Below are 15,332 nucleotides of genomic sequence, written 5' to 3' on the forward strand. Positions count from 1 at the left end.
AATGAGATTGTTTGTCTAGTTGCCTAAACTCAAAATAGAAATGAAACTTCAGCTGCATATGTCCCATGCTTCTTAGTATTTTAATCATTCTCCATAGGTGTTCAAGCTAGAAACTTGCATCTCTTGCAGTTAAAGATATGAGAATGTTGATCCTGAATGTGTGCCAGACTGGCATGCTAACTACCAGAAAGATAACACTTGTTCATCAAAGAGAACTTAGATGCTACCATGTAAATGAATATAATCTTAGACGAAAGGAGAACGGTTATACCATTGATATCGTTTAAGTAAAACGTAGGATTTGTGCCTTCTCTTGATAATGTAACACTAACGCCTGTTCAGAAGAATAATCTCTCTCTTCAATGTACTCTCAGGAACAAAAGTAGTCATCTCAACACCATTCTCTCCCCATGGTGAAAATGAACAAGTAGTGCTGAGTAATACCTCTGTTAAAAACACAACCTGTTGTCTTGAGATAATCCTCCCATTGGGCCAATGCCTAAGTGGAAACATTATTGCTTCAGACTTTCTGACTAAGCAGCATTGTAGTTCACCATATATCATTCAAAGAAGTTACATGATGGGCATGTCTAAGGCTCGCAACACATCCTTGAACTCAAACTCACGTGGCTCTTTATTGAATCGTTCAACCTGTTTGTACCTCACATCATTCAGATAAAAAGATTGAGTGGTCTCCAAGAGCCATTTTGCTTCCTCATCAGTAAGTTTACTGGTGAAAACAATATCTCCACGAATGAGTACCAAGTCCTTGCTTTCTGCAAATTCTGTGTAAAAGGTTGCAGTGAAGTAAGGAGCTGCTTGAGTTCCTCTTGCTTTGTAATCTTCAAGACCAGTGAAAAGCATGTGTGGCAACTGCACTGCAAGAAAAAATTGAATACACATTTGAGCAAACTAACAAGTTCATGGAGAGATAGAAAACTTGTTTGTCTACTTTCCTGGCATCTAATTATAACAACAGGGGGCCCTTATGCATAACATAAATACTATTTATAGTACCAAATAACCCAAACAGCTTCCTTAAGCATTCATTACAACAACCAAAAAGTATGTTGCACTTATTTGATTTACAACCTACACAAAAGAATGGTCAATCAATTGAAACTGCTGCAAGAAATTCTTCAGAAAATAAAAACCAATTCATAGCCAAGGCATTTCCAAGGCTCTCCTCAACTACGGAAGCAATACCAGCAAGGATGCTTTGCCTGATAGTATCATCCCAACAGTAAGATAAAGAAGAGAAAGACAAACTTGTGACAAATTATGACTGCAAACTGGTATTATCTTGTTCAATAATATACACATTACTGCATTTAATTGCTAAAACAGACACAATTCAATAACTCATAAGAGGAATATGAGCATTGTTGTATACAAAATATTTTAAGCTGAGTATTGGGTTATGTAGCTCATAGACCAAAGAACTCAACCACCAAAAATAGAAATCCACTTTCATATAAAACCAATATGACAAAATACAAAGACTACTGAACAAACCTTGAGCAAACATTGTTGTGTAACCACTTCCCCTCCACAAAGGAATGACAAAATACCGGCTGCTGATACAGATAAAAGTAAGACTAGCCAGAATTATGGAACCAAATGATGTGTTTGTTTGTAACAACAGAAAACAATGGAAAAAATGGATTACCAATCTGAGCCTCTTTGTTCCAACAAACGGTAAAGTTTTGCTTTCATGGTCAACCCAATGTGACCTCTTCCCAAGTGATACTGAACATAAAAAAAATCGCTTAATCAATTTGTTCTCTTATATTAAAAACATAAAAATGAAAGGGAAAAAAAAGTGAGTAATTGGATACATTACATCATCCCAAATAGAAACAAGATCCTCTGATGAACGGTTCTTTGCTCTGTCCAAGTCCATGACGGAATTCAAAGGCTTAGGTTGTAAAGGCGTGAACCCAGTCGCAAACCTCGAAGTCCTGCAAGAACCAATCGAACCCCATTTCAAGAAATCGCCTGGGATCGCTTCTTTTTGCGGGTTTTGGACATGTTGTTGCAAGGAGAAAGCAGAGAAGCTGCGCTCTGGAAGCCGACAAGAAGATGATGATGATGGTGCTTCTTTGAGGAGGAGAGCTCTCAGTGACGAGGAAGCTTTCACAGTTCGAGTTATCCCTGATGTTAACCGTTGCATTTTTGTCGAGTTTTCAGAGGCCGCGTCAACTCAGCTCAAACTCGATTCGCAGGGTGATTGAATCAAACGCTTTGCGTGCAATGCAGCCAATTTCCGAGGGAAACCGGGGAGGACCACTCTGAGAGTGAAAACGCAGCGTTTTACTCACCAGAAAGAAGCAAAAGTCTGGTATAAATCTACGGATCCATTTGGGAAAGAGTGGGCCCAAACACGTTTGTAATTTACTAAAAGTTTTCCTCTTCTATTAGTCTTTTGGTTGGGCTGAATTCAGATCCAGCCTTCTACCCCATTCTAATGATATCTAGCCCATGATTGGTCCCACCGGAAAAGAATTAGGATTTTGAGCTGGGCTGGACCCACCTTTTGAATTAAACTCAAATTATACATATTTAATATCTGACTAAATAATTAATACATGATTCTTTCTCAGAGAGGAAAGTTTATGTCTCTTTTTATAAAAAATCAATAAAATATAATATAAAATATATATTGATGAAAAAAATTAATAATTAATTTAGATAATGTCAACTATCTCGTTTGTGAGTTTAAAAATTTTAATGTCAACGTAAAATACAAAATCGGCTGGAAGTATTCTTCAAAACCATATGATAACTGATGTATTGGCCTACCCCTCAACATTAAACTCTGGCTCCCTCCCTCCCTCCATCCCTCCCTGCATGGACACCACCAACAATTGGCTGTATCAAGATGGACAAACCGAATCCAATCCAGACTTTAATGGAAATATAATAATGATGGTCAAACGACAAATGTACTGAGTTTCACATTTCCTTTGTCCTGGGTGACACTTCTGGATTTCCTGTTACTTAAAAAGATTCTAAAAGAAAAGAAAAAATGTTTCAAGGTTGCCACTGTCTTATTCAGCAATCGAGAACACAGACTTTTGCTCTTTTGTTTTTGGAAAAAGTCCCAGCAATCTCAGCTACCCATGATATTCATAAGCTGTTCAAGTGCTCTTGACTTTAAAATTCCCATCAGAGGTCATTATCTGGAAGTTCGAACTGGATGAGATTAACTTTAAAAGCTGGCTATGGAACAGTGAGAGAAAAGCAACAGAAATTTTTGCGGTTAAAAATCGAGTTTATACTGATTATTGTATACCGACCAATACATGAGACCTGGTTTATTGGCTTTTGTACAGTTTCACTTCACCAACCAATTCCAAAATGAGAAATATGTTTGCTAAAACCTGATTTCACCAGACCCCAGCTCTGACACTAGCGAATTTAAATACAGCAATCCAAAAGCAAATTTGACATTTGGCCTGTAAGAAAATTTCTACTCAAAAGTCGGATCCCACAGCAAACGACTGCCTTTTTCTGGCTCCTCTAATATACCCCTTTCCCATGTCCATGAATCCAAGTGGGTACCAAAAGCTAAGAAAGGAACTGAGCGTGAGATGGTCCTAGCAGCTTTTACTATGCTCACATGAAAAAGCTTACCTCCACTAAAGTCACTACTGAAAATGGGCCAACTAAAATAGCCATTGATGCATATTCTACATAGAGAAGTTAAGCAAATGGCTCTGATTAATCTGTGTCAACGGAGTTAATTTATGATCTGGTGATTTCCCTCGTTTGCACATGCATTGCATTTAAGAACTCAAGTTTGGATGGCAAGAGGGGTTGAGTACTCTCTTTCCCACCCATCAACTTTACCGAGCCTTTCTATTTTTGTATTCAGCCACTTTGCCTGTTTGCTTACTTAACTACCAAGATGCCATCGGCATTAGAAACTAACTACTCCATTTTCCTATAAAAACAAGTTAATGTCTATGTGATAAAAGATGATTTGTGATCTTTAATCATGACTCAAACCCGTGACTGAGAATCGCCATGCCACTTATTGTTTTCTAACCTGGCTATGATTAAGCAGATCCCTCTTTCATTTCTATATTATCAATCAAAGCGGTGTCAAAGGGCAAAAGGGCAACCTTTTGTTCCTGCTCCTACTTCTCTTTGCTTCAGAGTTTCTCTTTCCTCACCCAATGTTGAGTCTACTTGGGAACACTCTCTTTTTCTCTCTCTTTCTCTTGTACGATTGGGTTTCACGGGAGTGGATTATCATCCGCTTTGGTTGCGGCAATTTGCCCCACTACAAACTTCTGCACCTGGTCTAAACACTTTTATATTCTCCACTACTATTGCTTTCTTTGTCCTGAGCTGCCCACTCCTATAGACTATACAATCATGTCTGTCCCTTCTCCATTTTCTTCTCCCTTTGTTTTCACTTGTTTGCTCATCATTTTCTTGCTCACATTAAGCTCCTCCGATTGTCAACCCATCAGCACCCCTGCGAAACGCCGCCCACGCCAACTTTCTGTCAGTTACTACGCCAAATCTTGCCCACAACTTGAGCAACTCATCGGCTCCATCACCTCCCAACAATTCAAAGAAGCCCCTGTCTCTGCACCTGCCACCATTCGCCTCTTCTTCCATGACTGCTTTGTAGAAGTAATGCAAATTATATTCCATTGATTACTTCTGCATGCATGGACATGTTAGCATTAATGCTACCATGGGCTGCCAACGGGGGAAGTTCTAACAGATGATTAATCAAAATTTTTTTTTTTTTGCATGGGTTATTGTTAAATTGCAGGGCTGTGATGCGTCTATCCTTATAGCAACAAATCCTGGAAATAAGATTTTAGCTGAGAAAGATGCAGAGGACAACAAGGACCTGAGAACGGAGGGGTTTGATACAATAACGAGAGCCAAGACTTTGGTGGAGAGCAAGTGCCCTGGCGTTGTTTCCTGTGCTGATATTCTTGCAATTGCAGCCAGAGATTTTGTCCATTTGGTTAGTGCTTCCATTTTCCACGATTCTCATGAATTTGATATTATTTCTGATAACAAATCATCAGTTGCTCAGAAACTCCCGTTACACAGTCGTCCTCTGTCAATTACTGTAACCATATTATCCAATACTGATGCTGCTTCCAGAGTAGAAGGATTGGGGAAAAAAATATTTATGTTACTTATTATCTGCAATACAGCTACACTTAACAGTTAACACTCTGTTCTGATAGGACATGAAAGAAATTAATATTTTCATGTGCCTAATATGTCTGCAATGAAAGATGTGTCATTAACAGCCAAGACTCTGCTGCTAGTTTGTCCTGCCTGATCTTGACTTTCGATCTTTGTGTCTCCAAGATCACTTAATTTAAATCATTATCAATGTTAAGACAATTGAGTATTCTGGTTTTATTTTCATCTTAAAATATTATTCTTTGCGAAAGGAACAGAGAAGTCTAAGATACTTGATCGGGGCATTAGATTTACTTTGGTTTCTAAAATTAATGTGTTTTCAGGCAGGGGGACCTTATTACCAAGTGAAGAAAGGAAGGTGGGATGGGAAAATATCAAAGGCATCCAGGGTCCCTTACAACCTCCCACATGCAAATTCAACCGTCGATCAACTGATCAAACTCTTCAGCTCAAAGGGGTTAACTGTCCAGGACCTGGTTGTGCTCTCAGGTGCCCACACAATCGGCTTTGCCCGCTGCAAGCACTTTGTGGCCCGACTCTACGATTACAAGGGAACTATGCAGCCTGACCCTGCCATTGACCCAAGGCTCCTAAAGGCACTAAAAATGTCATGCCCGCATGCTGGTGGCAATGCTGACATTGTTGCTCCATTTGATGTTACGACCCCGTTCTTATTTGACCATGCTTATTATGCAAATTTGGAGGGTAAATTGGGCTTGTTAGCTTCGGACCAAGGTCTTTTTTTGGACCCTAGGACCAAGCCTCTGGTCCAATCTCTTGGTCAGGATAAGGCTAAGTTCTTCCAGGCCTTCTCAGCAGCTATGGACAAAATGGGCTCAATTGGTGTTAAAAGGGGAAGAACACACGGAGAGAAGAGGAAAGTTTGTAGTACGCACATGTGAAGCTTGTTGCTTCCCTCTTTTTTGTTTTTGCCCTTTTAGATTGCTTCTTCTTTTATTAGGTTGTAGGCTTTTTCTTTCTTAGCTTTTTTCTTTTACCTATTGGCTTCTTAGGTTGGTTTTGGCTTGGATAGTGTGGGATTTGTTACGGATGAGGCTTTTGTGAATGTTTAGAGAGTTCAATCCCAAAAGAACATGGGAGACATATTGTTCCAACATGATGTAACTTTCATTTGATGTTCCATTGCCTCTCAATGATTTCGTTTATTATTTTGACGCAATAATTCCATTTCGGTTAACCCACCCAAATACTATAACTATCAATATTTGAAGATGTAGAAAAGAAACGGCGAAGTATCTTCAAATTTTGGAGGCCAAATAGCTGTCTTAAGTGGGCTTAGAAAAGCCATGCACTCCCTTTCCATTTCCCCTTACTTTGCCTCCATAATATGCACCGAAAATAAGCGAAAAACTCTTTTACCATCGAAGAAGCACCGAAACCCACAAATTAGGGCGATGAGAGCCGTGGTCCAACGAGTCGCCTCCGCCAGCGTCGAGGTCAGTCTAAAAAACTAACCCCCCCGTCCCTCTATCTTAGGCTATTATAAACATCATTAATTTAGCATTTTTCCCAGGTCGATGGCCGCATTGTGTCGGAAATCGGACCTGGTCTCCTCGTTCTCGTTGGACTCCATGATTCCGACACCGAATCTGACGCCGATTACATGTAATAAAACATTTCCGTGCATTCTATCTTATCCAATTCATTACATTTTTAGCTTCTTTTTTTTTGTTTCACTGCTGTTGATGATGAAAATGAAGTAGTTAAATTTTGTGCAGTTGTCGTAAGGTTTTGAACATGAGATTGTTCCCTAATGAAAGTACTGGCAAAGGATGGGACCAGAGTGTAAATTTTCCCCTTTTCCTTTCCTTTACTTTCCAATTTTCTGTTTAGTGACTTGATGATGTTTTACGCTAAGGTTGTAGTTGTAAATTCAATTTTGGGGATAATTTTCAGGTCATGCAAAGGAATTATGGAGTTTTACTAGGTAATCTTACTTCTCATAGCATGCTTGGTTCATTATAAAAAATAGAATGAAAATGAAATAATCAAGAAATAGAATAGAGAAAAATAGGTATAATGTAAATTGGTTCATGGAGTAAAATAGGATAGAAATTGTTATTATTATTTATTTTAGTATTTAGTTGGTAGAAATAATTTTAAGAATAGTTAAAAAATAATAAGTAAATAATAAAAATATTTTTTATTAAAATTTAAATAATTTTTAATTAAAAAATAAAAAAATTATGATGAGAAATAAATATTTTTTATTAAAATTAAAAAATTTATTTTGTTAAAAAATAAAAATATTTTAAGCAATAAAACTAAAATAACTTTTACTATAATTAAATAATATTTTTATCAAAATATAAATATATATTTAATATAATTTAATAATATTTTGTATTAAAAGATAATTAAATTTTTTATTATATTAAATAATATTTAATATTAAAAAATAAATATATCTTTTTATTAAATTTAAATAATANTTTTAATAATATTATATTATATGAAATATATATATATATAAATAATATTTAAACATTTCATTTTTTTTTTTTGAAAATGAAGTAAAAAATTGTCTTTTGTGCTTTAGAGAGAGGAGTGAGGAAGAGAGAAAAAATAGGTTTAGTATTTTTTTGTAAGGTAATTTTTTTAAATTGTAAAAAGATATACTTGTCTAATTAACTTCTTTTCTTATTCTCAATAATTTGAAATAACTATTGCTAAGGGGAGCCTTGATAATGACTATTCAGGTTTTTCTTAAAATAATTATTTTGAAGAATAGTCATTCTATTAAATCAAATGCAACTTTATTTCAAAAATAAGAATAAGAAAAAAATAACTATTTCATTTCCCTCATCCAAGCATGCTATTAGAGTTTTTTCTTTTTCTTTTTTGTCTAAATTCTAAAGTTATTTTGCATTGCAGTGAGTCAATTTACGTTATATGGATTCTTGAAGGGTAACAAGCCAGACTTCCATGTGGCAATGCCACCACAGAAAGCAAAGCCGTTCTATGAATCTTTACTTGACAAATTCAGAAAAGCTTATCAGCCAGATGCAATAAAAGGTTCTTCCCATTTACCATCCATTCTTTATTTCATTGTGTTATTTCTAAATGATCTTTTTCCCTTTTTTTCAATAAATGTTAAATCATTCATAAATTCATTTATGTATTGTTTTATATTATCCAGTACCAAATAGAATGTCTTCCAATGGAAAACACGCACAAATGAGATCTGTATGGTATACTTTGATAGTTAGTACCATGATTCCTATGTTGATAGATCTGTACGCTGAGCACTAACAGCATGGGATATAGAAGCTTCTACTCGAAGATGCAAATTAACAATTATTTTCTCAAAACTATGAGAGTTTTGAACCATGTCAGACTCAAATCTGCCATGTTACTGATGCCATTTAGACCAAAAGCATGCAACTCAATAGTTGATTTCTAAATATTCAATCACGTAACTTGAGATGTTGTGCCCAGACCAAGTTTTCACAGAGCAAAAGATTGTCTGTAACCTTATTATAATTTGGTTGATGATGAATACTGTGTTTAAAGTTATGTTGACTCATTTTGTTCATTTGGTGTAGATGGAGTATTTGGAGCAGTGATGAAGGTGAGGCTATTCCCCTCCCCCAAAGTGTCATTTCTCTTGTTTTGAATAGAAACTTTCTTCAGAAGGTATTCTGACTTGGATCTTTATACTTGTTTGAAGGTTAGTTTGGTCAATGATGGGCCAGTAACAATGCAGCTTGATTCATCTCAACCATCAAAGTGAGTATCAATTATGGTAATGGTTAATGTTGCACAACTAAGTTAGAATACTTTCGATACTAAAACAAGGTTGAACCATTTCAGGAATACAAGTGAGAAGACAGAAGAATCCTAAATTGGTGGATTGGTAGCACATGTTGACAGGTCTATCTTTGTAGAATTTGTCACAAAGCCATAAATCTTTAAATAGTTTCGTGGGATGTCAGACAACAATTTATTATAATTCAAGATGGAAGCTCAACCTTTTTATATGAAATCAGCTTTTAGAAATTTTTATTTCTACTGAATTTTGGATTCAAGGTCAGGAATTTTCCTCCTGGTTCTACCACTTAGGAAATTTTTTATTATAACCTTCTACGGCCTCTCAATTATAACGGAAATTAACAAAGAATAGAAGAGTGAGCGTCAGGTTTGGATGTTATAAAGCTGGATACATAATTTATTTACTCCAAACACCATATGCACTGTTGCATGACAATAGTGCTAGGTACACTAAATACGTCTTTTTTTTTTTTGGCTAGAAGGTACAACTAAAAAAGTTTACTGAATTCCCTGTGATTTATATACAGTGATGGTCAGACAAGTTACCTTCAATATGCGACCCTTCAAAAACCAGAAACGAAGTGCGGCTTTTCTGGACCTCCTATGAAGTTGTTGAAATGATCATTGCAGCAGTAAATAGTGCTTCTTTTCCAAGGGATGAAATCTCAATGTTCCTACAACATGAGATGTAAAATGCATTTCTTTGAGAAATATGGTGCAGCAAAATCTGGCATTGATATATTAGCCACTCAACATGAACCTAGAGCTTGATTGCTCCGACTGACATAACTATTGAACGCATGACATGTACCAGCAGCCTTAGCAGAAAAGAAATACAGAGAAATAATACAGACGAAAATAACAGTGATAAAAGAAGCTTACTCATCTGCTCCTCTTAGACTATTGAACGCAGCAATTACATCTTTAGATATTTCCATGAGGGAACTGTTTTCATCTTCCTTGCAATCAGACATGCCAGGAAGACGTTGCTGAGATGACATGGACAAGTAGGCCTGAAACAGAAATTACAAGATCTAAGGAAATCAAAAAAATATGTGAGATGAACTTCATAACAGTGTTTGCAATGGTGGTTAACATCTTGAGTCGTTGAATTTCTTGTTTCAAAAACCACTTACTCTAGGAGATCAATGTACAGAGTTAATATTACCAAATTATTCCAGCTTTTAGCTTCAAAATTAGATTTTACATTTGTCTCATGACTCCATGTCTTATCTATAACAACAAAGCATGCAATTTTCAGTGAATCAAATTCTTCTTAAGTTTCTCAACTCTTGGTTACCCTCATATCAACAACTTGAGCAAAACTTAACAGGAGATGAATGAACATTTTGCATAAGGGACCATGGCAACAACCCCACATACTACCAATGGAAAATCATCCTGCCACTTCACAACATGATCCCATCGGATTGCAGATTCTTTGTTGCTCGAGAAGACTAATCAAAACAACAGCAGATATTCATCTCAACCATCTCTAATTGCTATAGAATAATTATTAAAAAATAAAGCAGTTAATAGCATCAGCTTTAATACAAGCATCACATTATCAGTATGCTTAAAAAAACAATGAGACTTACCAGAAAAGCATGTGCCAAAAGCAATTGAACAGCTTCTACATCAATTTTCTTTATAATGTTTCTTGTGTAGGTGCCATTTGAAAAGGACTTCAAAACTCTATTTAACGTAGAATCTTCAGAAGTAACATCTGATCTCCGAGTACGAACAGAAGGCTACATTAGAGAATCAAAATATGTAAATTATATGCTGCCCCAGACTTGTCTCACAACTTTCTGCTTATAGTGTACGTACATGTGTGCATATAATGAAATATTTTAATAAACTAATTTAACAAACCATTATCAACGACTCAACTACTAACCTTGGCTGTGTATTTTAGAAAGTACTGCACAATGATCTCAAGCTTCCATTTAGGGTCATTAAAGACCTGAAAAAAAAAGTGTATTCATGGTTGGAAGGATAAAAACTATTGTTTCTAAAATTAAAGTTGCAATCTAGAATCACCACCATGTAACCTTCCATGAAAACTTAAGGAAATGCTGATCAGCTGATACATCGATAGGGAAAAGTTACAATCAGAAAAAATACTTTAACACTTACCAAAAGATTAGTTGAAATCTGTCCTAGAAAACACCTAAAACTGAAAGAAGATAAAACATTTTTTGATGGTAATAATGGTCATGAACTCCTACCATCAAAATTCAAAAGGATAGTTTAGCAAAGAGCATGGTCAAAGGACCAGGTGATGCCTAAGCCAATTGACCTGATATGATGCCTAAGCCAATTGACCTGATAAAAGGTAACACCTGCTCATTAATCCCCTAGACGTCCAAGGCATTAGTAAATACATTTGTTTCGGAGGAATAAGTGTCTATTTGTGTTTATATATAAATGACAACCTGAAGAAATGGGGAGAGTATATCTCTGTCATAAGTTAGCTCATCCAAGATAATCTCTGCCAGTGGGGTTCTGCACCAAAGCAGAGGTTAAAAACCTGACATAAATATCCATACATACATATGTAAAACAAAAATGATGAAAACAAAAATAAATCACCAAAACAGAATCAAGCAATTACCTCACACCATCAGCTCTGGTAGTTTGACCTTCCATGTGCGCTTGCTTCTTTGACATGTCAAGCTCCATAATCTGGAGAGGTCCACAAATGCAGAGATGATAGTTAAAATGATTTAAAAGGGTCTTCTATTTAATGATTTATTGGGATCTTACCATTGTCAGAAGTTTCTGCATAGCCAAACAAGTAGTCTTTTGTACTTCAAGCAACGCAATTGCTACATCAGTATTATGATTCTCGTATGACTTTCCCATAGAAGTCTCAGAATGCTCAGACTCATCAACAATTCCAGCATGATCTTGGCACAGTCCACAGATTGTAGACAAGCAATCTTTCATTAAAACCTTGTAGTTGACTCTTCTTGAACCCTATAAAATAAATTTAGCACAAACAGCCAAATAGAAGACTCATGACAACAAACCTTAAACCTATTTGATGAAACAGATGAGAATGTAAGAAACAAAAGGTAGAAGAGAAATTAAAGGTTTAAAATGCTAAAGCTAACCAGAAGCATGTTGAGTAAGCACTCCCTCAAAAGGTTCCAGTTCATGGTTTCTGCAATATAACAATGAGCTGTAAAATCATCCTGATTATTGAAAAACACAAAACATTAGATATTGGCTTACCTTTATACATGTTGATACGGGGTACAAAATCTTCTTCAAGAACATTGACAAGATATTGAAACAGTAACATATTTCCTAAGGACTGCAACAAGGTTGTGTGAGCAACAGAGGAAACTTATTTACCAATAAAATGCAACACATGACAATTACTATTATCATGAGCTTTGCCACTATAATTAGTAGACAGTTTAACATGCAATTATGTGAGAGAACATTAGCATCTGCACCTCTTCCCAAAGTATTGAAGGATTACAAGGAATAAGTACACAAACCTCAGTATCCACCCTCTGAGAAATTGTTTTATTAGCTAATTCAGCAAGGCCTTGTATTAATTCATGAAAACCCTGGCAATGATTTAGACAGTCAAATAAAAGCTAACAACGCTAAGCACAAGTAATGGTAGTTTCTAAAATCAGCTTTCCTGCTTTTAGTGCAATTTCCATCTCATCGGCACAGAATTTAACATATAAGAAACCTCAATTATTCATACCCTCAATAAGCATTCAAAGTTTGAAAGCCACAAATCCAACTCACATTGACATCAAACAATCCATCTGAGTTTTTGGGAGTGGCTTCTCTCTCACTAGACATGACATCGGAGAAAACCACAAATGGCAGCCATGCCTAACAAGCAACAAAGACAAAATTAAATTAAATAAATGAAGGTACCAATCAACTTCAAAATGCAGAATCCTCAACATTTTTAATCATCATCAAGATTCCTATTACCTCATTAATCACTACCAGTTCACGAGAATCATTACCAGATGATTCAGATATACAAACTCGAGGAAAACGCTGCATTGTAAAATATGTTATCAGACATTCTTTTTTCAAATGAATAAAGTAATGAAATCATAAGTTAAAACCAAACAAAGTCAATTACCTTTTCGATCTCATTCAAAAGCTCATAACTAGACATTATAAGTTCTAGAGATTTCCCTGCCCTCAGGATTTGAAACACCGCCTCAACCATTTTTCTTTATTTTAAAAACAAACAGAGGATTAAGACCAAAAAAAAAAAACACATCAATTTTTTCATTGCAAAAAAATTAGTAAATAATTTGATCTTGAAAAGAAGGTAGAAAATGAGAAATGTAGATTTACTCAGTAGGAGGAGTTCCGTTTTCTGGTAAAAGTGAAGCAGTACGCACAGCTTCCAGAAAATCAACACCTAAATTCAACCAAACAAAGATAAAAACTAAAGTTTAGTAACAAAAAATTAATTATTAATATCAATCGACTGAATTTGATTCAAATTGGAGAGAATACGAACTGTCATCTCTGGCGTCTTGAGAATCTTTGTGAGATTCGTTGGAGTCGAGGATTGCTAACGTGTTCGCTTCCATGCCTCCTCTGTTGATTCTTATCCTTCTGTTGCAATTATTGCTGCTTTTTCTCTTCACCATATCTTTTTCCTTCTTAATTTTCTGTTTCTTTCAAAATTCGAAACCCTAGTTCTTTTCTATTTCCCTCCGTCTCCTAGCTCTCGCAGCTGCAAGAAAGACGCGATTTGATTGATATCGGCAGGGGGAAAGAAAGTAAAGCGAAAAGTCAGAAACTAATTCGAGAATTCCCGCGCAAATTCCTAACCATTTTTCTATACGAAGGAACAAAAAAAAAATCAGAATTCCGTTAGCAGGACTTGAACCCGGGCTCCTAAGCAGCTAAACTAGGAAAAATAAAAATCAACATTAAAATGATAACAATCAATTTTTGTTCTTTACTTTGACATCTAAAAAATCTAGGAAAAATAAAAATCAACATTAAAATTCCGTTACATTTGTGTTTTCCTTTTTTTAAAAGAAAAAATCACGTTAAAATACCAAAGTTTTTTTTTGAAAAAAATACTAATATATGATTTTAATTTTAACTTTTTAACTATTAAAAAATTCAAATAAATTATTATTTAATCACTTTTATTTTTTTAATTATGAACCAAATAAGCTTTTATAACTCACCGTTGAGCAAATATTATTACTCAAAATAGTGTGAGTCATTTTTTGTACTCATATGCTGCAAATGTGGAAAAAGAAATAATCACTTATGTATTTTATTATGTTATACCAACATTCACTATAACATATTAACATATCACATTAACATCAAATTGTATAAAAATGACTAATATCATTTTGACTTAAGAAGAGTTAATTAATCGAATATATTTAATCTAAAATAAAAATAAATGAACTTGATTAAATTTAATAAAAAATAAAAATTTATTGAAAATTTTTAAAATAGTGCAAAATTATACCTTAGCTATTCAATACCTTAGTATTTGTTTTTTAATCAATTCGTGATTTTTTTAATCTTTTAGTTTTGATAATAACAATTTTTCAAAAAGTATAAAACAATAAAAAACATTAATTATATCAATCAAATTGACCTAAAATATGTTCTAATAATTAGTGAAGATTGAAAAAAAAAAAAGAAAATTGGTTAAAGCATTGTATATAACAATTCCATCTGCATATCAACTTTTTTATCATTTCACAGCACAAAATATTTTTCAAGGTAATAAATGTTTTTTTATTAATTAAATTTTCATAAATATTTGTATTTAAAAATATAATTAATATTTGATACACTGACAATATATAACTTCCATACACTATCAGATTATCAAATCTTGATAGTTCATTAATGAGGTATTTTTTTAAATAAATAAAAGGTTGATAAGGTCCAAAACGATATCAAATTTTAATATCATTTTTTTTAATTCTTTTAAAATAATATGTCAAGATTATATAACTTGACAGTGCATAGAAACTATATAAATATTTTCTCTTAAAAATAATTCTTCAAGTTACTCAAGATTTAAATTTATTTTATTTGTTTTGATGAGTTCTTGTTCACATGAATTACCATTCTATATATATATATTATTGTATTATTAGTTTTGTACCTTTATTAAAAAGATATCCTAAAAATATGTATTTGATAAGGTTATTATTTAACATGACACATTTGCTCAATGCATTTAAAAAACATTAAATTAATTATTAATTATTATATTTAACGTGAAAAGATTGTTATAAATAATATCTTAACACGTGTGTAGTATATCTTTTTTGTATTTGACACGAGAAAATCAAGGTAGGGTCAGATGTGCA

General features: G+C 34.3%; 4 protein-coding genes across 8 annotated transcripts; 2 read left to right on the plus strand and 2 right to left on the minus strand.

Moving 5' to 3' along the window:
• Positions 206-2,338, minus strand: LOC18596750. Of its 2 annotated transcripts, none has more exons than XM_007025416.2 (4): positions 1,844-2,338; positions 1,670-1,749; positions 1,516-1,574; positions 206-878 (listed from the first exon to the last, which is right to left on the minus strand). In XM_007025416.2, exons 1-4 carry the CDS (start codon positions 2,171-2,173, stop codon positions 574-576), a joined length of 774 nt encoding a protein of 257 aa, XP_007025478.2. In that variant the 5' UTR covers positions 2,174-2,338; the 3' UTR covers positions 206-573. The 2 variants fall into 2 exon arrangements, with proteins under 2 accessions (XP_007025478.2, XP_017978116.1); XM_018122627.1 differs by having other exon boundaries at positions 1,516-1,577.
• LOC108660418 (peroxidase 19) lies at positions 4,130-6,324 on the plus strand. The gene is made up of 3 exons (XM_007025417.2): positions 4,130-4,647; positions 4,793-4,993; positions 5,508-6,324. The coding sequence occupies exons 1-3, from the start codon at positions 4,384-4,386 to the stop codon at positions 6,084-6,086; spliced, it is 1,044 nt and encodes a 347-aa protein (XP_007025479.2). The 5' UTR covers positions 4,130-4,383; the 3' UTR covers positions 6,087-6,324.
• Positions 6,196-9,221, plus strand: LOC18596751 (D-tyrosyl-tRNA(Tyr) deacylase). Of its 3 annotated transcripts, none has more exons than XM_007025420.2 (8): positions 6,196-6,641; positions 6,719-6,810; positions 6,924-6,990; positions 7,102-7,132; positions 8,080-8,220; positions 8,751-8,776; positions 8,876-8,934; positions 9,019-9,221. In XM_007025420.2, the coding sequence occupies exons 1-8, from the start codon at positions 6,492-6,494 to the stop codon at positions 9,047-9,049; spliced, it is 597 nt and encodes a 198-aa protein (XP_007025482.2). In that variant the 5' UTR covers positions 6,196-6,491; the 3' UTR covers positions 9,050-9,221. The 3 variants fall into 3 exon arrangements, with proteins under 3 accessions (XP_007025482.2, XP_017979193.1, XP_017979192.1); XM_018123704.1 differs by having other exon boundaries at positions 8,881-8,934; positions 9,019-9,200; XM_018123703.1 differs by lacking the exon at positions 9,019-9,221 and having other exon boundaries at positions 8,876-8,938.
• On the minus strand, positions 9,345-13,896 carry LOC18596753. 2 transcript variants are annotated; one of them, XM_018123702.1, is made up of 16 exons: positions 13,810-13,896; positions 13,493-13,711; positions 13,324-13,390; positions 13,103-13,196; positions 12,946-13,014; positions 12,751-12,840; positions 12,489-12,560; positions 12,217-12,298; positions 12,096-12,145; positions 11,746-11,958; positions 11,594-11,664; positions 11,415-11,484; positions 10,877-10,942; positions 10,575-10,727; positions 9,859-9,989; positions 9,345-9,650 (listed from the first exon to the last, which is right to left on the minus strand). In XM_018123702.1, the coding sequence occupies exons 2-16, from the start codon at positions 13,623-13,625 to the stop codon at positions 9,578-9,580; spliced, it is 1,434 nt and encodes a 477-aa protein (XP_017979191.1). In that variant the 5' UTR covers positions 13,626-13,711; positions 13,810-13,896; the 3' UTR covers positions 9,345-9,577. The 2 variants fall into 2 exon arrangements, with proteins under 2 accessions (XP_017979191.1, XP_007025485.2); XM_007025423.2 differs by lacking the exon at positions 13,810-13,896 and having other exon boundaries at positions 13,493-13,803.

This window comes from Theobroma cacao, chromosome 6, assembly GCF_000208745.1.
Source record: "Theobroma cacao cultivar B97-61/B2 chromosome 6, Criollo_cocoa_genome_V2, whole genome shotgun sequence".
NCBI lineage: Eukaryota > Viridiplantae > Streptophyta > Magnoliopsida > Malvales > Malvaceae > Theobroma > Theobroma cacao.